Here is a 22433-nt window from a genome sequence, read left to right on the forward strand (position 1 = left end):
CTTTGCATCTACAGCTCTTCTTGGTTTGAATTCCTGGGAATAAAATGACCCGCTATCAGCTATCCTTTAGTTCCCTGCTACCACTGTCACCATCTTTCCAACTTTTTTGTGTGTATTCTTTCCCCCCATTTGATTGTAATCTCTTTGAGGGTAGGGATAGTATTTTTTTTCCTCTTATTTGTGTCTTAGGCACTTACCATAGTACCTGGAACATTGCTATTGTTTAGACATGTCTGAGTCTTCATGACTCTATATAGGATTGTCCTGGCAAAGATACAGGAATAATTTACCACTTCCTTCTTAAGTAGATTATGGCAAACAAGGACTTGCTCAGGGTCACAGAGCTAGTGATCATCTGAGAATAGATCTAAACTCAGGTTTTCCTGATTTCAGGTTTAGAACTCAATCCACTGAGTCACCTGCCTCCTCATACTAAGTACCCAACACACAATATTGAATTAAAAAGAGAGCACTAAAAACTAGAGATAGTAGGGAAGACTTTCTATAGGAAGTCACATCCAAATATGATCTCAAAAGAAAAGAAGAAAATAGCCTGGAAAAGTGAATAGAGGAAAAGGCAGACAAGAAAAAAATCTGGGATTAATTTACAATCCATTTTGTTTGAGACATAGAGTGCTCAAGGGGTAGAATAATATTTTAATATTGCCAAATAGTGGATAGTTCAATCTTATCTCTAGTGTCATGCTGTCAATTAATCACTTAAAAATGATGTTATTTAAAAATCAATTGAGTTTTGTGACAAAGAACGACAAAATGGTGAATAATGAAATGCACCAAACCAAAAGAACATTGTATACAATAATAGCAATATTGTTTCAAGAACAAGTTTGAGCAACTAAGTTATTTTGACTATTATAAATATACAAATTAAAACTAAAGAACATCTCAGTAGTTCAGTGATTCAAGGCAATCTCACTAAAGTTTGGATAGAAAATGCCATCTACATACAGAAAAAGAATTATGGAGAATGAAGGTAAATTAACACATGACATGTTCATTTCTTTTTTTCCATTTTTTTCCTCCCACGGTTTTTCCTTCTTGTTCTCATTTTTCTTTCCCATTGTGATTTGCAAAATAATGTGTATTGAATAAAGAAAGAAAATAAAAAACATCTGAAGACAGACACTATCTGCACTGAAAAAACTGATAAAAGTTTGTATAGAATAATTTTATATGTATATGCATGTATTTGTGTCTAATGGTAACCATATCTAGGGTAAAAAGGGGGAAAGAGAAGAAGAAAAAAATTACATAATATTTTTATTTTATAATCAAAAGGACTAGCAAGTTGTACCATATAGATCTGCAGTTTTGTGTTCAGTAATTTTGGGGGGATTTGGAGAGCATTTTTGGATTTTTTAGGTTTTCAACATTTACTTTTGTAGGGTTTTGATTTCCATTTTTTCTTCCTTTTTCCCTTCCTACCTCTTTCCCAAAGTGGGAAGGAAATTGTCATTTTTTTATTATATTGTAGAAATGTTTTTTATTTCATAAATTAAAAATAAAATAAATAAAATAAAATTAATCAGTGAGTATGGATTATTTACTATATATCAGACATTGTGCTATGCAATGGGGATACAAAGACAGGGAAAACCATTCCCATGGCATCCAGGAATTTGTATTCTATTGAGGGAAACAACCTGCATACAAGCAACAATATAAATGATACAAATAGGGTATATAGAAGGTAATTTTAGAAAGGAAGGCAGAAATATCTAGAAGAATCAGAAGTAACTTTCCAGAAAGGTTGTGTTTAAATTGAGGAAACCAGGGATTCTAATAGGTCGAAATGAAGAGAGAAAGAAGTACAGACAAGGGAAGCTAGCTAGTACAAAAGTATGGAAATAGAGTTGGAGGGTCAATTATGTGGAAAAGCAAAAAGGCTAGTGTAGTCAGAGAGCAGAATGTGTAAAGGGCAATGTTATGTGAAAAGAATGGAAAAAATGGAAAGAAGTCAGGTTGTAAAGAATTGTAAATGCCCCAAACAGGACTTTATATTTGATCCTGATGTTAAAAGGAAGCTATTAGACTTTACTGAATGGGGGATGAGGAGCAAGTTGACATGGTCAGAACAATTCTTTAGAAAATCATTGCTTCCGGTTAAGATGGCGGAGAGGAGGCTCACAGTTGCATAAGCTCCGCGCTTTCTCTCACTATCCACTTCATTACAAGCCTCTGAATCAATGCTTGACTGAAAAAAACCCACATATAGTTACCAAGAGAAGCCATCCTTGAGATCCGCCAAGAAAGGTCTGTCTTTACTGGAGGGCTGGGGCGGTTTTAGATCGGGCGCAGGCTGAGGGCAGCGGCAGTGAGAGCACGGGAGCAGAGCTGAGAGGGGGAGGGGAGTGATCGTAGCCATCTCTGCGGGGAGAGCTTCGCTACAGGTTTGGAACCTGCAGCAAGTCAACAGCCCAGCAGAGAAGCTAAAAACACCGGGGCTGAAAAACACAACCGCAAACAGCTGGAGTCTCTCAGGACCTGGCCGCCCCCCCCTTCTCCCCCCCTCAGTGACTCAGCACGCTTTGGGATCTCAGAGCGCAGGCGCAGCACAGTCCTGCTAGTGCCTCACTGCTGCCCCCTGCAGTCTGTAGAGGAAGCTCGATAACACACCCAGCCCCCCCCCAAAGAAAGACTCCAGTTTTTTCTGTTTTTCTTTGGTAGTTTGTCTCTGATTAATAGACAGAATGAGCAAGAAGCTGAAGAGGACTTTAACCCTTGACAGCTTCTATACAGATAGAGAGCAGACTCTAAATCCTGAGGAGACTAAAAACAGGCAGTCCCCAGGTGAATCCCCAAAGGAGGAGAGCATCTGTTCCTCAGCACAGATGAACCTCATAGAAGTGATTAAAAAGGCTCTCACAAGGGAGCTAGAAGAAAAATGGGAAAAGAGCCTGGAGAAGTCAGTTAAAGAGAGAGTGGATAAAGAAGTAAAATCCTTGAAAAATAGGATTAGTGAACTGGAAACAGAAAACAGCTCTCTAAAAAACAAAATTGGCGAAATGGAAAAAAATTCCACAGAACAAAAGAACTCAATTGGACAATTAGAAAAAGATTTTAAAAAAGTGAGTGAAGAGAATACTTCACTGAAAATCAGAATTGAACAAGTGGAATTGAATGACTCGAGGAGACAAGAAGAATCAGTCAAGCAAATCCAAAAAATCAAACAATGGAGAAAAATGTGAAATACCTTCTGGGGAAGACAACAGACCTGGAAAACAGATCCAGGAGAGACAATCTGAGAATCATTGGACTCCCAGAAAAACATGATGAAAAAAAGAGCCTGGACACTGTCTTCCAGGAAATTATCAAAGAGAACTGCCCAGAAGTCATAGGAACAGAGGAAAAAATAAACATTGAAAGGATTCATCGATCACCCACTGAAAGGGATCCTAAAATCAAAACACCAAGGAATATAGTGGCCAAATGCCAGAACCCTCAGATGAAAGAAAAAATATTGCAAGCGGCTAGAAAAACCCAATTCAAGTATCAAGGAGCCACAATAAGGATCACCCAGGATCTGGCAGCATCCACATTAAAAGATCGAAGGGCCTGGAATATGATATTCCGAAAGGCTAAGGAACTTGGTATGCAACCAAAAATAACTTACCCAGCGAGAATGAGCATCTTTTTCCAGGGAAGAAGATGGACATTCAATGAAGTAAGCGAATTTCATCTATTTCTGATGAAAAAACCAGAACTTAACAAAAAGTTTGATCTACAAATATAGAACTCAAGAGAAATCTAAAAAGGTAAAGATTAATCTTGGGAACTATATTTTGACTATATAGATGTATAAAGAATACATGTATACCTTGTTCTAGAAATTGATGTGGAAAGGACATTGTACCAGAAAAAGGGTAAAGTGGGGGTAGTACATCTCATGAAGAGGCATAGGAAACCTATTATATCTGAGAGAAAGAATGGAGGGGGATGAATATAGTGGGTATCTTACTGCCTTCAGAATTGGCTTTAAGTGAAAAATCTTAAGACATATTCAATCTATGGTGAAACTTCTCCCATCTCATTGAAAAGTGAGAAGGGAAAAGTGGAAAGGGAAGGAATAAGCTAAGTGGAAGGGAATACGGGAACTGGGAGGGAAAGGGGTAAGATAGGGGGAGGAACTCTAAGGCGGGGGGAGGGACACTAAAAAGGGAGGGCTGTGAGAAGCAAGGGGTGCTCACAAGCTTAATACTTGGAAGGGGGGGAAAGGGGAAAGAAGGGAGGAAAGCATAAACCGGGGTTAACAAGATGGCAAGTAATACAGAATTGGTCATTCTAACCATAAACGTGAACGGGGTAAACTCCCCCATAAAGAGGAAGCGGTTAGCAGAATGGATTAAAAGCCAGAATCCTACAATATGTTGTTTACAGGAAACACACCTGAAGCGGGGAGATACATGCAGGTTAAAGGTAAAAGGTTGGAGCAAAATCTACTATGCTTCAGGTGAAGTCAAAAAAGCAGGGGTAGCCATCCTGATCTCAGATCAAGCTAAAGCAAAAATTGATCTAATTAAAAGAGATAAGGAAGGCACTATATCTTGCTAAAGGGTAGCATGGATAATGAAGCACTATCTATATTAAACATATATGCACCAAGTGGGGTAGCATCTAAATTCTTAAAAGAGAAACTAAGAGAGCTGCAAGAAGAAATAGACAGTAAAACTATAATAGTGGGAGATCTTAACCTTGCACTCTCAGAATTAGATAAATCAAACCAGAAAATAAATAAGAAAGAAGTCAAAGAGGTAAACAGAATACTAGAAAAGCTAGATATGATAGATCTCTGGAGAAAATGTAATGGAGACAGAAAGGAATACACTTTCTTTTCAGCAGTTCATGGAACCTATACAAAAATTGACCATATATTAGGACATAAAAACCTCAAACTCAAATGTAGTAAGGCAGAAATAGTAAATGCATCCTTTTCAGACCACGATGCAATGAAAATTACATTCAACAAAAAAGCAGGGGGAAGTAGACCAAAAAATAATTGGAAACTAAATAATCTCATACTAAAGAATGATTGGGTAAAACAGCAAATCATAGACATAATTAATAACTTCACCCAAGAAAACGATAATAATGAGACATCATACCAAAATGTATGGGATGCAGCCAAAGCGGTAATAAGGGGAAATTTCATATCTCTAGAGGCCTATTTGTATAAAATAGAGAAAGAGAAGGTCAATGAATTGGGTTTGCAATTAAAAATGCTAGAAAAGGAACAAATTAAAAACCCCCAGTCAAACACTAAACTTGAAATTCTAAAAGTAAAAGGTGAGATCAATAAAATTGAAAGTAAAAAAACTATTGAATTGATTAATAAAACTAAGAGTTGGTTCTATGAAAAAACCAACAAAATAGACAAACCCTTAGTAAATCTGATTAAAAAAAGGAAAGAGGAAAATCAAATTGTTAGTCTTAAAAATGAAAAGGGAGAACTCACCACTAACGAAGAGGAAATTAGAGCAATAATTAGGAGTTACTTTGCCCAACTTTATGCCAATAAATTCGACAACTTAAATGAAATAGAAAAATACCTCCAAAAATACAGCTTGCCCAAACTAACAGAGGAAGAAGTAAATATCCTAAACAGTCCCATCTCAGAAAAAGAAATAGAACAAACTATCAATCAACTCCCTAAGAAAAAATCCCCAGGACCAGATGGATTTACATGTGAATTCTACCAAACATTTAAAGAACAATTAACTCCAATGTTATATAAACTATTTGAAAAAATAGGGATTGAAGGAGTCCTACCAAACTCCTTTTATGACACAGATATGGTACTGATACCTAAACCAGGTAGGCTGAAAACAGAGAAAGAAAATTATAGACCAATCTCCCTAATGAATATTGATGCTAAAATCTTAAATAAAATATTAGCAAAAAGATTACAGAAAATTGTCACCAGGATAATACACTATGACCAAGTAGGATTTATACCAGGAATGCAGGGCTGGTTCAATATTAGGAAAACTATTAGCATAATTGACTATATCAATAACCAAACAAACAAAAACCACATGATCATCTCAATAGATGCAGAAAAAGCATTTGATAAAATCCAACATCCATTCCTAATAAAAACACTTGAGAGCATAGGAATAAATGGACTTTTCCTTAAAATAGTCAGGAGCATATATTTAAAACCATCAGTAAGCATCATATGCAATGGGGAAAAACTGGAACCTTTCCCAGTAAGATCTGGAGTGAAGCAAGGTTGCCCACTATCACCATTATTATTTAATATCGTATTAGAAACACTAGCCTCGGCAATAAGAGTCGAGAAAGATATAAAAGGAATTAGAGTAGGCAATGAGGAAACCAAACTATCACTCTTTGCAGATGATATGATGGTATACCTAGAGAACCCCAGAGATTCTACCAAAAAGCTATTGGAAATAATTCATAATTTTAGCAAAGTAGCTGGCTACAAAATAAATCCCCATAAATCCTCAGCATTTTTATACATCACCAACAAAACCCAACAGCAAGAGATACAAAGAGAAATTCCATTCAGAATAACTGTTGATACCATAAAATATTTGGGAATCTATCTACCAAAGGAAAGTCAGGAATTATATGAGCAAAATTATAAAAAAGTCTCCACACAAATAAAGTCAGACTTAAATAATTGGAAAAATATTAAGTGCTCTTGGATCGGCCGAGCGAACATAATAAAGATGACAATACTCCCTAAACTAATCTATTTATTTAGTGCTATACCAATCAGACTTCCAAGAAAATATTTTATTGATCTAGAAAAAATAACAACAAAATTCATATGGAACAATAAAAAGTCGAGAATCTCAAGGGAATTAATGAAAAAAAAATCAAATGAAGGTGGCCTAGCTGTACCTGATCTAAAATTATATTATAAAGCAGCAGTCACCAAAACCATTTGGTATTGGCTAAGAAATAGATTAGTGGATCAGTGGAAAAGGCTAGGCTCACAAGACAGAATAGTCAATTATAGCAATCTAGTGTTTGACAAACCCAAAGCCCCTAACTTCTGGGAAAAGAATTCATTATTTGATAAAAACTGCTGGGATAATTGGAAATTAGTATGGCAGAAATTAGGCATGGACCCACACTTAACACCATATACCAAGATAAGATCAAAATGGGTCTATGACCTAGGCATAAAGAACGAGATTATAAATAAATTAGAGGAACATAGAATAGTTTATCTCTCAGACTTGTGGAGGAGAAAGAAATTTGTGACCAAAGATGAACTAGAGACCATTACTGATCACAGAATAGAAAATTTCGATTACATCAAATTAAAAAGCCTTTGTACAAATAAAACTAATGCAAACAAGATTAGAAGGGAAGCAACAAACTGGGAAAACATTTTCACAGTTAAAGGTTCTGATAAAGGCCTCATTTCCAAAATATATAGAGAACTGACTCAAATTTATAAGAAATCAAGCCATTCTCCAATTGATAAATGGTCAAAGGATATGAACAGACAATTTTCAGAGGATGAGATTGAAACTATTACCACTCATATGAAAGAGTGTTCCAAATCATTATTGATCAGAGAAATGCAAATTAAGACAACTCTGAGATACCACTACACACCTGTCAGATTGGCTAAGATGACAGGAAAAAATAATGATGAATGTTGGAGGGGATGCGGGAAAACTGGGACACTAATGCATTGTTGGTGGAGTTGTGAACGAATCCAACCATTCTGGAGAGCAATCTGGAATTATGCCCAAAAAATTATCAAAATGTGCATATCCTTTGATCCAGCAGTGTTTCTATTGGGCTTATATCCCAAAGAAATACTAAAGAAGGGAAAGGGACCTGTATGTGCCAAAATGTTTGTAGCAGCCCTGTTTGTAGTGGCTAGAAACTGGAAAATGAATGGATGCCCATCAATTGGAGAATGGCTGGGTAAATTGTGGTATATGAATGTTATGGAATATTATTGTTCTGTAAGAAATGACCAGCAGGATGAATACAGAGAGGCTTGGAGAGACCTACATGAACTGATGCTAAGTGAAATGAGCAGAACCAGGAGATCATTATACACTTCGACAACGATATTGTATGAGGACATATTTTGATGGAAGTGGATTTCTTTGACAAAGAGACCTGAGTTTCAATTGATAAATGACGGACAAAAGCAGCTACACCCAAAGAAAGAACACTGGGAAACAAATGTGAACTATCTGCATTTATGTTTTTCTTCCCGGATTATTTATACCTTCTGAATCCAATTCTCCCTACGCAACAAGAGAACTGTTCGGTTCTGCAAACATATATTGTATCTAGGATATACTGCAACATATCCAACATATAAAGGACTGCTTGCCATCTAGGGGAGGGGGTGGAGGGAGGGAGGGGAAAAAAAATCGGAACAGAAATGAGTTTTTTTTAAAAAGAAATAAAAAAAAAAAAAAAAAAAAGAAAATCATTTTGACAATTGTGTGGAAGATGAATTTTAGTAGGAAGAGAATTGAAGCAGAAAACGCAATTTGAAGATTATTGCAGTGGTCCGAGTGAAAGATAGGGTAGTGGCTATGGGAGTGGAAAGAATGTGTCATTAATAGATGTTTGAAGTTAGAAAAATGCAAATTAAAGCAACTCTGAGGTACCCTCTCACTCTTATCAGATTGGCTAAAGTGACAGGAAAATATGATGATGAGTGTTGAAGGGGATATGGAGAAAACTGAAACACTAATATGTTTAAAATAATTGTACATATGTAATCTATATCAGATTCCTTTGCTATCATTGGGAGAAGGGGGTTTAAGAGAGGGAGAAAAAAATGGAACTCAAAATCTTACAAAAATGAATGCTGAACATAGTATTTTTACTCTTTCGCTTGCATTTTGTTTTTTCTCATTTATTTTCCCTTTTGATTTAATTTTTCTTCTGCAGCATGATATTTGCGGAAATATATTTAGAAGAATTGCAAATGCTTAATAAAAAAAATTAAAAGAATGAATAAAAACATCCAAAAAATGAATGTTGAAGCAAGATGATTCAGGATAGTTCCAATGGTCTTGTAATAGAGAGAGCTAGTTGCACCCAGAGAGCATATTCTGGGGATTGATTGTAGATCACAACATAATATTTTCACTTTTTTGTTGTTGTTTGCTTGGATTTTGTTTTGTTTCTCTTTTTTTCTTCTTTTTTTTGACCTGACTTTTTTTGTGCAACATGAGAATTGTGGAAATATGTATGGAAGAATTGCACATGTTTAACATTTACTAAATTACTTGCTGTCTGGGAGAGGAGATAGGGGAAAGGAGGAAGAAAAAAATTTGGAACACAAGGTTTTGCAAGGGTAAATGTTGAAAACTATATGCATACATTTTTAAAATAAAAAGCTGTAAAAATGAATATTGAAAACTATCTTCACATGTAATAGGAAAAATAAACTATCATTGAATTTTTTAAAATGAGATGTTGTGAAAGTAAAAATGACAAAAGTTGACTGTGTGGGGTGTAAGAGTAGGACAATATTACAATACACTTCTAGATACCTTACAATGCTTACACAGTTGTTGTAAGGAAAGTTCTGTGTAGACCTTAAATATTAGTTGTTATTCTCTTATGTTTACTTCAGCTCTTTCCATAAAAACATACACAGGGTGCCATTGGCTATATAAAATCCATTTTCCTCTTTAGCCAGAGGAGAGAGGACTGAAGAACCTTTAGGATATCTGTGATCTGGAATGCTTGACTTCAATATACAGAAAATATCTAGACAGAAAAGGCTTGGAAATTATTGACTTTAATAAGAATGAAATCATCATAATAGTTAACATTGATATGGTGATTTAAGTTTTACAAAGCACTTTACAAACATTCTCATTTGATCCTCACAACAACCTTGGGAGGAAGGCGCTATTACTATCCCCATTTTATAGATAAGGAAACTGATGCAAGGAGAGTTTAACTGACTTGCCCAGGATCAAACATCTAATGTCTGAGGCCATATGTGAACTCAGGACTTCCCGAGTACAAGTCCAGTGCTCTATTCACTTTGTTATCTAACTGCCCTAAGATGATTCAGATATTAGTTACTACTCCAAAAAGGTATGATTTAGATGTCAACTCACTTTTGTCCCCATCTTTGGAGATTTGTGTTCTGCCAATCTTTGCTAATTTCTTCACTTTGACTACTAGTAACAGTAGTGTCTCCCCTGTACATGGTGATTTACAGTAGAACACTACCATCACAGTAAACACACAAATTACAAAGCAAAGAATTCTTATTCCTATTGAGCACAAACAGAAATGAAAGTGCAGAATGGTGCTTGTTTTTGTATTTCCAGAGCTTAGCACAGGGTCTGTCACATAGTGCTAGGCACATAATTAATGTTTGTTAATTGAATGACCAATTACTGTGGTGCCTTTGATAACAGTGCTGATACTTGAATCCAACTTTCCTAGGCATGGTAGCACTACTCTGAAAATTATAGCACTGAGAAGCAATGTAGATACAGTGTTGAACTCAGTATCAAGAAGGTATGGTTATTAAGAAAGCTAAGAGAGATACTGGATAGAGCACTGGCCCTGGAATCAAAAGGATCTGGGTTCAAATCTAGTCTCAGACTCTTACTAACTAGAAGATTCTGGAGAGGTTACTTTCCCTGCCACCCCCACTTACCTTCAAAAGGAAAAATAGGTTCAAATCTTCCATCTCATATTTACAAACTGAAAAAATGAATGTCTCATGAGTTCTCTTAGTCTATTTCCTTGTAAAATGCAAATGATAAAACCTATACTGTCTTCCTTACTAGGTAGTTTTAAGGACTGAGAGACATATATAAAGTATTATATATATCAATAATCATTGTGATCTTTATTATTAATTGAAATTTTCAAATATCTAGGATATTTTGAAATGCCATATTTTCCTCACTATACTTTTTAAAGTTATTTTATTTTCAATTCATGGAACAACAAGTGTTTCCATAGCTAAGTAAAATAAAAAGATGATTGCACGTGAAATTACAACTATACCATGTTCAACTTGCTATTTCTTCCAAATATCATGTAAATTTCTTTTTCCCTCTTTTCTCTCCTCCCTTCTTTTACAGAAAAACAAACGATAAAAAATCGGGAAGTTAAAAAAGAGAAATAAAGAATCGTTTCCTGGTTATATTTTGGAACACCCAGTCCAGTATCTTTTATCACTTCCATCTCTTCATGGCATAATAGAAAAGCTGTTATATTTGAAGACAAAGAACCTGAGTTCTAAGTAGGCAAGTAACCTCTTGTATGGTTATGTAGTAACTGGAGACAAGATGTTTACCATCTCTAGCTCTGATGATTCTGATCCATGAAATGTGAGGTTGCACTAGATAAACAGGAAGTCCCCATCCAATTTGAAATCTATAAATGTATCTAGAGTCTGTGTAAGAAACAGAGCTCCCAGGAGGATTCTGGGAAGATGGCAGAACAAGTTGGCAAATTTCAAGCTCTCCATATTTCCCCCACAAATAGAACAAATTTGTGCCTCAGGGTGAACATAGACTGGTGAAAAATCAAGACTTGGGGTAGAATGGGGGTACTCCCAGTACAGCCCTGAAAGATCCAAAGAAAGACCCAGGTCAGAGATTAACCCCTCTGGACTAGCTTCTTAGAAATACCAACTGAGGTCCCCTAAGACTAGCTGGGTGTGACTGGAGCCTCAGCAGGCACCACAGAAACTTTCACCTTCTGGATTGTTTGTGGAGTCAGGGGTCTGAATCAGGAAAGATAAAGGGAACCTCAGCTGATTAGGAACATGCAGCAAAGATACAGCAGAGGGAGAAGGAGCCAGAACACTAGGAATACAGAGCCAGAACACTGGGAATACAGAGCCAGAGGAAGCAGGGACACTGTTGATTGCTACTGTTTGCTAAAGAGAGAGCTCTTGAATTAGGGTTCCAGGTCAGAAGGGAGAATTGAAGTGAAGCTAGGAGCATTATTCCCCATTCCACAATTAGAGGTGCTTACAGGAAGCACTTTTTATTAAAAAAAAAAAAAAGCAAGCAAAAAAAGAAAACAACTCTATTATTGAAACAAACTATGGGACTATGGAAGACAGGGATTCATCTTCAGAGAAGGACATATTACTCCAAAGAGTAATGCGAACTGGCTTCCTGCCCAAAAGAACTCCGAAAATAATTTTAAAATCAAATGAGAGACACTGAGGAAAAGTTTTTTTTAAAAGGCCATCCAATGGGCAGAAGCAGCTACACCCAAAGAAAGAACACTGGGAGATGAATATAAACTGCTTGCATTTTTGTTTTTCTTCCCGGTTTATACCTTCTGAATTCAATTCTCCCTGTGCAACAAGAAAACTGTTCGGTTCTGCATACGTATATTGTATCCAGGATATACTGTAACCTATTCAACATGTAAAGGATTGCTTGCCATCTGGGGAGGGGGTGGAGGGAGGGAGGGGAAAAATCGGAACAGAAGTGAAGGCAAGGGATAATGCTGTAAAAAATTACCCTGGCATGAGTTCTATCAATAAAAAGTTATTTTAAAAAAAAAAGGCCATCCAAGAAAAACAAGAAAATCATGGGGAGGGGAGAGGAGTTAACCGACTAGAAAAGGATATAGTCTCAAAGACAAAAATAACTTTTTGAAAGTTACAAATCAGCAAGGGGAAGCCAGTGAATCTATGAGACCAAGAAATAATGAAACATCATAAAGAATAAAAAAACAGAACAGAATGTGAAAAATAAGAAAAATGACAGATCTGGAGAACAGATTAAGAAGAAACAATGTAAAGATAATTATACTGCCTGAAAGTTGTGACCAAAAAAAGGACCTTGACCCAATCATGCAAGAAATAATCCAAAAAAAAAAATTGTCTTGGAGTGATAGAACATGAAGGAAAAGTAGTAATAGAAAAAAATCCACAAATTACCACTTCAATGAGATCCTTTATAGAAAACACATAGGAAAATTATTGCCAAATTTCTAACTCCCCAGACCAAAGGGAAAATTTTACAAGAAGGAAGAAAAAAAATTCAAATATGTTGGAGCTACAATTAGAATTGTACAGGACTTATCCGCTGCCACAATAAAAGATGGAAGGTCCTGGAATCATACCTACCAACTCAAAAGATCTAGACCTTCGACCAAAAATATTATCCAGCAAATCTCTATAATATTGAGTGAGAAAAATGGAGAATCAACAAACTTGCAAATTTTCAAGACTTTCTATTAACCAAATCCAAACTTAATAGAAAATTTAACATATAAGAGCTAATATAAAAGATCAAGTTCAAAGAACTCAACATCAACAAATTGGTCTTTTTTTTTAACATGGGAAACAAATACCATATGTTTAAGATTGACCAACAATAGGGTAGCTCAAAAAAAAAAAAGATTAAGGCAATGTTAAAGTAAAAATAGTAATTGTATTATACAAATGAAGTACAGAGGAAAAATAGATACAGGGATTAGAGAAGAGCTCATTGTTCTGAAAACACACTCACATTGGGAATGGGTTAAATAGGCAATACTATATATATATATATATCTGTCATGAAGGGTATAGCACCCTCCAAAATCTATAAAGAAATAAAGAGGGGAATAAACTGATGGAGAAACAAAGGATGAGGCAAGAAGACAAAGGGTGGGGGGAGGTTAAGTAATAGCACAGCAAGTTAGGAGCAGAATTAAAGCAAAGAGTCAGCAAGGATAGGAAAAATATGTGTGTATGTGTGTCTGTGTCTATGTATGTACATGTCTACATATGTATATATTATTATGTATATATAAATATATCCTTTCTTAACTATAGCCTGCTTGGGAGTAGGGGGTTTGAAAGGGAGAAAAAAAAAGAATAAAATAAAAAAGGTAAGCAGCACAGAACAAAAGAACAATTTACAAGGAAGTAAAAGAAAAGATGGACACTCATCAATATAATTTCTCCTACTAATATACATACTTTCTTGATCTGGTAATTTGTTGTTATATATTTTGAATTTTTCTTGATGTTCTGCTGGGCACAGGACAATGTTTTCTTTTGTTTCATTTTGTTTTATATTCCTTTTCTTTCTTTTTTTTGTTTTTTTTTAATAAGATAAATTTAAAAAGAAAAAAAAAAGATCTCCTAGATTCTAGCACAGAGTAAATACTTAATAAATATTTGTTTATTGATTGAATTTAAGGTTTAAAAATTGTCTACTGAAATGTAACCTTGAAATGTATAACATAACTTATTTTCCCCACTTTACAAGAAAGAAACTTGAAGCTCAGAGTGATTGTCTCAATCAATCAAGAATTTATTAAGCACATACTGTGCCAAACTTTATGATAGATGAAGGGAACACAAAGACAAGCTGTTCCTATCCTAAGAGAGCTTACACTCTAATCAACTGATACAAAATAAACATGAAATGATCTGTAGGAGTTGGGATATGGATGGCACAGGCAGTTCTGGAGGAAAAGGACTCACATAAAGATGGCATATGTGCCTAATTTTGAAAGAAAATAAGAATTTTAAAAATTGGAATTAAGCAAGAAGTGCCTTTCAGATATGCCTTTACAAAGATGCCCAATGTAGCCACTAAATAGTAGAATTAAAAATCAAACCTAGTTCAGCTTTCCGCTAATCATGTCAATCCATTGCTAGAGCATCAAAGCTTAAAATGAAGACCTTCGAGGAGTTTCTATTTTGTTCATTAACTGTACTTACCAAGACAAAACCACTGACTTTTTAGATAAATTTTCCATAAAAATTGAATTAAAAAAAAGTTCTGCATATTTCACTTAATTAGAAAAATTCATTCCTGATGAATTCTGAGTACAGATTAAAACATACTTTTTATTTTATTTTTTATTGGGTTTGTGTGTATTTCTTTTGCAACATGGCTAATATGGAAAGATGTTTTGAATGGCTTCATATGTATAAAATATATCATATTACTTTCTCAAGAGGCAAGAGAAGGGCAAGAAGGAAGTAAAGAATTTAAAACTCAAATTTAAAAATGAATTTTATAAAATTTTATAGGCAATTGGGAAACATTTAACAAAATAAACAATACATTAAAAAAAAAAGAAAAGAAAAATGTAATTAGCTCACCTGGCTCTCTCTCATTGTCCAGAATCTACAGTTATTTTTCCCCAAGCTACAGCCACCTTTATGATCACTCTTTGTTTTATCATTACATCTCTGGGAGTTAGGGAAGAAAACTAATTATTATGATTACTACTAGAATTTTCTCCTATGGGAAGGGACTATTCAGAGAATCTAAAGGACTTACCCAAGTTTTCTGGCTATAGGCACAGAGGTCCAGGATTCAAATATGGGTTCACTGATTTTTTCCCCAATTTTGTGTTCTTTCCTCTGGGGTTCAAAACTAATTCACATTAGTCTTAAAAATGGTGACTTATGTTCATGAAATTCTTGGCATCTTTCACTCTAGCTGTCTATTTGGAAGAATTATTCTAAGAGAAGTTTTTTTCTATGAATAAGTCTCCCATAAATCCACCTCCTTTCCCCTCCTCAGGTGGGCTGTGTTTTCTCAGAATAAAGAAGAGATGGAAAAGAAAGAATCCAGAGAACCTAAAGTGTCCATCATTCATACCAGGATGTTTCTGACCTAGTACTCTACCTGTAGAGCCCAAGATAATACTCAATGGATACTTTCTCTGTGTACAGAGATGTTTTGTTTCTTAAACCTGTAGCCCAGTAATTTTTTTCCCCTCTCACATCTCTAAACTATTCTCTATGCCCAAAATGCTCCCCCAGACACACACTTTTTATCTGTTGGATTTATTTTTCTTTTTTGCCTGAGGCAATTGGGGTTAAGTGACTTGCCCAGGTTTACACAGCTAGTGTCAGGCCGGGTTTTTGAACTCGGGTCCTCCTGACTTCAGGGCTGGTGCTCTATCCACTGCACCATCTAGCTGCCCATCTCTTATTCTTTAAAGTCCAACTCAATGCTAGAACTTTAAATCCATTCAATTCTATATGCAAGGGAAAGTAATAGAATACAAGGGAAAGTAATAGATATTAAGAATAGACAAAAAGGAAACAGCCTCATGGAATTCAAATTCTACTGGGGGGAGAGGACAATTATGCACAATCAAGTCAGGGGAGAGAGGTAGAGAATATATTTTATAACCCTCCCCACACCAGTAAAAATTTCCTCCCAAAAAACTATGCTTTCCACATCTTAAATTCATTTATTATATAATATTAAGCATTAAAGCTATCTGAGTTAATTTCTTATTTCTTTACTGGATTTTAAGTTCCTTGAGGGCAGAACTGAATCTTAGCTAAATATATGTATCTCTCGTAGGACCACAATACTTTGCCACAGTTCGTGTTTAATAAAGTTTTATTGGCTTCATTGAATAAACAATTCTTTTCATTTATTTATTTTTACTGAGAAGATGGGAGTGGAGGAAAAGGGGACTTGTTAACAACTATGCATTATAGCACTTACAAAAAATATATATATAGCACATTTCTCTCACAGTACTAAAAGCTAAATATCCATATAAACATATTTATGAATCATCATTTTCTTAATTAGTTAGCCCTCCTCCTTCCTCCCTCTCCTACTCCATTCCATACTCAAGAATATCCTATTTCTTTTCTGTTCTTAATATTCCACCTCCGAGTTGAAATCGATGCCTTTCCTAAAGCGAATTTTTGTGTCTGGAACGCTCAGCCTCCTGGCTTTCCTGGTCTCCCAGACTCCCTCAGACCTTAATTTCTTCGAGAGGCCTTTCCCGTTCCAACTCCCCTCTTCCCCCCACTTTCCCTCTGAGATTTTCTTCTATGTACACTCTATTTTGTATCTACAATTTTTGGCATGTTATCTCCATTAGTCTGTTAGCTCCTTTGAGGACAAGAGACTTTTTGCCATTCTTTTTATTTCCAGTACGTATCACATACAGAAGGGGGTAATAAATATTTATTGAATGATTGACTGGATACTTCCTGCCTCTGATACTAGTTCAGTTTTCCTCCTCTCTGCTCCTGAAACTATTTCCAGGGAACCTGCACCCCAGCTGATGCTGCCACTGTTGCTCATGCGCTACTGTACTGTACAGACGACCCCATCTCCTGGTTGCATCTGGAAAAGCATTTCTCCCGAGCAAGAAGCTTTTCTTTGCCCAACCCCAAGACTCACTCGGTCTCTCAGACTGCAGTGTCCGTTTTCACAGAAAAGAGTTTGGTTGGGGTGGGGTGAGGCAGGGAGTTGCACATGCAATTGAAAAGAACAAGACCAGACTCTTGAGATACCCCAGGACCTCATCACTGGGAACTGACTTCAGCAAATGTTACACTAGCCAGGGTGATTTACCAGTGACCTGACTCAGAGGGAGTAAGGGTGGGCGTGGGAATGACTGTATGACCTGACAGAGTTCATTTCATTCCTAGTCTTCTCTGGGGATAACATCAATAACCCTCCTTGTAAATGTCCAAGGAGGTTGGCTTACCTAACCTTTCTGACAGATTATTCTGAGATGCCATCTGTCCATCATAATTTTCCATCCCCACCTCTCCCAAATAAAGTAGGTCCCACCCTTTCCTCGTCTCTTCAATTCTGTTGGAAGCGACCATCTTCCTTCTTATTTTTTATCCCGGGTTATGGCAAGGGGATTATCTTTGGATATGAATAAGATTGAAGACAAAGTTGATACCACTGAGGCTCTCCAAACACAGTATTCGGAGTAGGCTATCTCATCCAAGTCAGGGGAAGGAGGATAGCTACTGAAAGTCGACAGAATAAATATGTATCCCCAAACACCTGATACTTTGCTAATTCGATGCCTCAATTATTTATAAGGCAACAGTCGGATCTTTTAAAACTTCAGAAGCAACACCTAGATAATGTAAAATAAGCACATAAAATCAAACTATCACACACACACACACACACACACACACACACACAACTACTGTCCTCTACCTAGCAAAGGAGACTTCATTCACGCCTACACTCTGGTCAGTTCAGTTTCCAAATTATCTGGGAAGCAACAACTGGGGTTTCTTTCAACTCCAGGACCAATACCTAGCTAAGGCAACTACTGACCTATAGCCATATATCCTTCATGGATCCCGTCCCCTCCCACGAGAGAAAGCCAAAAGAGAGCACCAAACAACACGCTGAGGTCAATTTTACAAGCAAAGGAGTTAGGACAGCAGTCCTTGGAGCCCCAGAGAGAGAAGCATGCAAGCCCCCAAGAGCGCTCTCACACACGCCCTCTTGGGAGAGAGATCCCAAAACCAGTGGCTCCAGCAGGTACTCACACTAAGGCGTGATACAGCAGCGCCCAGCCCCGTGGTCTCTCCAGGGCATCGTAGATTAAAGTTTGGATCCTCCGGTACTTGGCGTTGTTCCTCTTGACCGGCCGGCTCAGAGGGGTCTTGGCCAGGAGACCAATCCCTTGAGGGGTCCTCTTGCTGCCGTCCTCTTTGCCCGCCCCTTCTAGAAGCAAGGTCCCGTCTTTGTCAGCTCCGGCTCCCAGGGCCAAGGTGCCCTGCTCTACGTCCCCGGCCGTCCCCAACCCAGTTCGCTTGTCCTCCGCATCCCTCCCGCCAGAGTTACCGCCCCCGCTGCCGCCTGGGCTGCTGCCGCCCCCGCCGCCGCTGCTGCCACCGCCGCCGCCAACCGCCCCCGCCGCCGCCGCCTTTCGCGACTTGAGCCCCATCTCCCTCCCCGCTTTCGCCTTCTTCGCCTTCTCCGCTGCTGCTGGTCCTTGGAGGTGAGCTCGGGGTAGTACTAGGCAGCAGCGGCAGCAGCAGCCCGGGGAACTCCAATGCCATGATCCGAGCTCCCCTCCCCAGCCCACCCCCCAAAAAGAAGGAAAAGGTGGTTTGGGGGGTAAGGGGAGTCAAGGAAAGAAGAGGAGAGTCACATCCCTATCAGGTCACCAGCATGGTAGAGGGACAGTGGAGGGATAGATAGAGGAAGAAAGGCTGCTGAGTCTAGGTAAGAAGGAAGGAGATTGTCGATGAAGCGCTAAAGCCAAAAGATGCTGAAGAGGAGCGAGCTTGAGAGCCGAGTTCCGCGGCGGCAGCGGTGATGGTGGTGGCGGTCACAGCACCTAGTCCAATAAGGGAAAGAAACCATCGCAGAGTTTATTTACAAGCCTGATGCCAGAGGGGGCCCCCCTCCTCTTTCACCGCCTCCTCCTTCCCTTCCTCCTCCTCCTCCTGCTCTTCCACCACCTCCTCCTTCTCTCTCCCACTTACCCCCCTCCCAATTCCCATTCCCCTCCCCCCTCCCCCCCGCTGGTCCTGCCTCCAGACTGACACAGGAGCGCGCGCCTCCCTTCTGCTCCCCCCCCCCATCCCGGTAGGGAGTGGCTCATTGTACAGCTCCAGCAAATAGCGAGCCCCCCACCCTTCTGCCTGGCCCTCCTCCTCTCCGCCCTCAACCCCTTCCCTTCAGCGAGACTAAATCATTCATTCTTCTCTGATTTGCATTGGATGTTCTACGCGCCACCCCACCCCACCCCCATCCCCACCCCAGGCTTTTTCGCCACCTCCGTGCAATTTGCACCTGCAATTCTTCATCCTGGGGAGTAAAGGAGGTGATTCACTTGCTGCTGGGCAGAGAGAATGGGCTAGGGGGCGCAGTGTTCTGGGCTTTCCCCTCCCTTGGGTTTAGAAATTGGGGAAAGGGTCCTTAGGGAATTTCGCCTCTTTCCACCCATGTATTTTCGTTCTTCCTCTCTCTTTCCCCCCCCCATCCCATCCCTTTGCATCGGAAGTAAAATAAAAGTTCCCGGTTCGCTGAGGATCAGGACTAGGAGAGAACCCAGGAAGCCTTGGTGACTGTCAGGACAGGTTCACGCAGTCCAAGTTCCCACCCTGAACCCACCTCGTTCATCTATTGCAACGGCTGCTAGTGGGCTAAGGAATTAAACAGAAAAGGAGCTAGCCAGCTCATCTTTCCTGCACCCCCCGGCATCCAGCGCGCACACACACACACACACACACACACACACACACACACACACACACAACTATAGCTGGGAGGCTATCAAGGTCTGCCCTGTATTTTCTAGGTCCAAGACCCACAGGGTCCAGAATCCACCACCTCTGTCCTCAAAGGGGAAAGGAGTGGGATATATGCTGATAGGAATATTAGATACACTTAGGTTAAAGAATCGTTAAAATGCTGGTGACTTCCCTCTTGTTTTTGCCTCTGCCCTTCAGCCCTTCCAGTTTGTTCCCATCGGACAAGTCCTACTCCTCTCTCACCCCTTCCTATGCCTCTCCGTAGCAAACTAAAGTCGTCCGCAACTGCGGCCCGGCCTGATCCTCCCATACTCCCCACCGCAACCCTTTGGTGCCCTGCCCAGACGTCTCGGTCAGTCCCAGAACAGCAAGAGATTTGCAGGAGAAGGTCCCGGCGGGCACGGCTAGGCGCCCGGTCTCATTAGAACCGGCCCCTGACCGTCCAGCTGGCCTCCAGAGAGAAGAGAAGAACAAGCGGAGATCTTGATTCGAGAGGGAGGAGGTCTGCGGCTGCGCGCTGCATCCCCCTGCAAAGCCACGGAGAGGGTGTGGAGAAGACCAAAGGTTGGAAATGATGAGGGAGAAATGAGAGGAAGTATAAGGAGGAGCAGATATTGAGAGGTGAGAAGAGAATGACAATTAAAGAGTCAGACACCCAAGAGTGATACAAAAAGAGAGGGAGAGACAAACATAGAGGAAGACAAGAAGAGGAGAGATAGAAGGAAGAGGAAGAGGAGAAGAAAGAGGAAGAGCAGGAGGAGGAGGAAGAAGAAGAAGGATGTGAAGAAAGAGGAGGAGGAGGAGAAGGAGGAGAAGAAAGAAGGAGGAGGAAGAAGAGGAGGAGGAGGACAAAGAGAAGGGATGCTGAATAAAAGAAGAGAAATGATGGGGGTGTTAGGTGACCAAAAATGATGGGAGTGCATACAGTACAAAGATCAGGAATGCATTTTAAAAAAAAATTTTTTTTTTAGATTGTTGCCTTAGATGTAAAAGTATTTGAGCCACTGGAGAGCATCATAAATTCATAGCATATGAAATATAAAATCTTTGAGGGCAGAAACATGTTTGCTGTTTTTGACTTTGTATTTCCAGTGCTTTTCACATATTAAGATGTTTAACAAATTTTTGTTGAAAAGAATCTAGAGATGGTAGGAGATTGGTGCAGGAGAAATATCAACTCTTGATAAATGACCTGGGAATTGAATCCTGGCTGTGTTGTTTACCATCGCTGCCACTTTGTTGCCACTTAGAATATCACCTTAACTTTTCAAAGCCTTGGTTTGCTCATCTGTAAAATGAATGGGTTGAATTAGATAATATTTAGGGTACCTTCCAACTCTAGGTCCTCTATGATTCAGAAACTACCCAATCCAAACTTTTCATTTTACATATGAGAAAACTGAATCCTTAGAGGAATCAATTAACAATCACTTATTAAGTACCAATTTTCTGGGCACTGGCAATACAAAATCAAAACTAAATTAGTCTCCTTATATTCTATCAAGAGGATATGAAAGATTTTATTAAAATTTTATTGGTGTTACTTAATAGGCATTTATTTTTCCCACTTCCTCTCCATTTCCACCAATGAACTGAAGAGAAAAATAAAAGAAAAAGATTGTAACATATGCATAATCAAGCAAAATATATTCCCATGCTTGCCTTATTTGGTTATGATAAAAAATGTACCAGTTTGTATATTTTGTTCATCATCTCTCAGGATATGAGCAACATTTTTTATTTGTCTTCTGAATTTATGTTTGGTCATTGAATTCTTTTGAAATCATATGAATTCATTATTATTTCAAAAGTATATGTTTTTGCAATATTGCCCTTAGAGCAGGACCTCTTTATATGCTTTAAAAAATTGATCCAGCCGCAAGAGATAGAAAGAGAAATTCTATTTGAAATAAGTGTAGACAATATAAAATATTCAAAAGCCTACTTGCCAAGACAAACTCAGAAACTATATGAACACAACTACAAAACACTTTTTTTTGTCAGATCTAAACAATTTGAAAAATATCAATTGCTCATAGGTAGACAGAGCTAATATAATAAAAATGACAATTCTATCTAAATTAATCTATTTATTCAGTGTGAGAAAATCAAACTACCAAAAATTATTTTTAGAGCTAAAAAAAAAATAAAATTCATTCAAAAGAATAAAAGGTCAAAAATATGAAGGAAATTAATAAAAAAAAATACGAAAAAAAAATGATCTAGCCTTACCTAACCTAAAATTGTATTGTAAAGTGGCACTCAATAAAACCATTTGTTACTGGACAAGAAATACTGTGGTGGATCAGTGGTATACCGATATGCAAGACATGATAGTAAATAACTATTATAATCTGTTCTTTGATAAACCCCTAAGACTGCGGTTTCTGGGATAAAAAAAAAAAATCACTATTTGACAAAAACTATTGGAAAAATTAGAAAATAACAT

At 38.1% G+C, this 22433-nt stretch overlaps 1 protein-coding gene across 1 annotated transcript in view; it reads right to left on the reverse strand.

Moving 5' to 3' along the window:
* The window catches only part of KCNQ3 (potassium voltage-gated channel subfamily Q member 3), a 446114-nt gene extending 427430 nt beyond the window's left edge, over positions 1 to 18684 (reverse strand). Inside the window, exon 1 of the mRNA XM_051971104.1 lies at positions 18269 to 18684. Within this exon, the coding sequence (XP_051827064.1) occupies positions 18269 to 18669 (401 nt within the window). The 5' untranslated portion in view covers positions 18670 to 18684. The remainder of the gene's footprint in view (positions 1 to 18268) is intronic.
* Positions 18685 to 22433: the final 3749 nt, after the last annotated feature.

Source organism: Antechinus flavipes, chromosome 1 (genome assembly GCF_016432865.1).
Source record: "Antechinus flavipes isolate AdamAnt ecotype Samford, QLD, Australia chromosome 1, AdamAnt_v2, whole genome shotgun sequence".
NCBI lineage: Eukaryota > Metazoa > Chordata > Mammalia > Dasyuromorphia > Dasyuridae > Antechinus > Antechinus flavipes.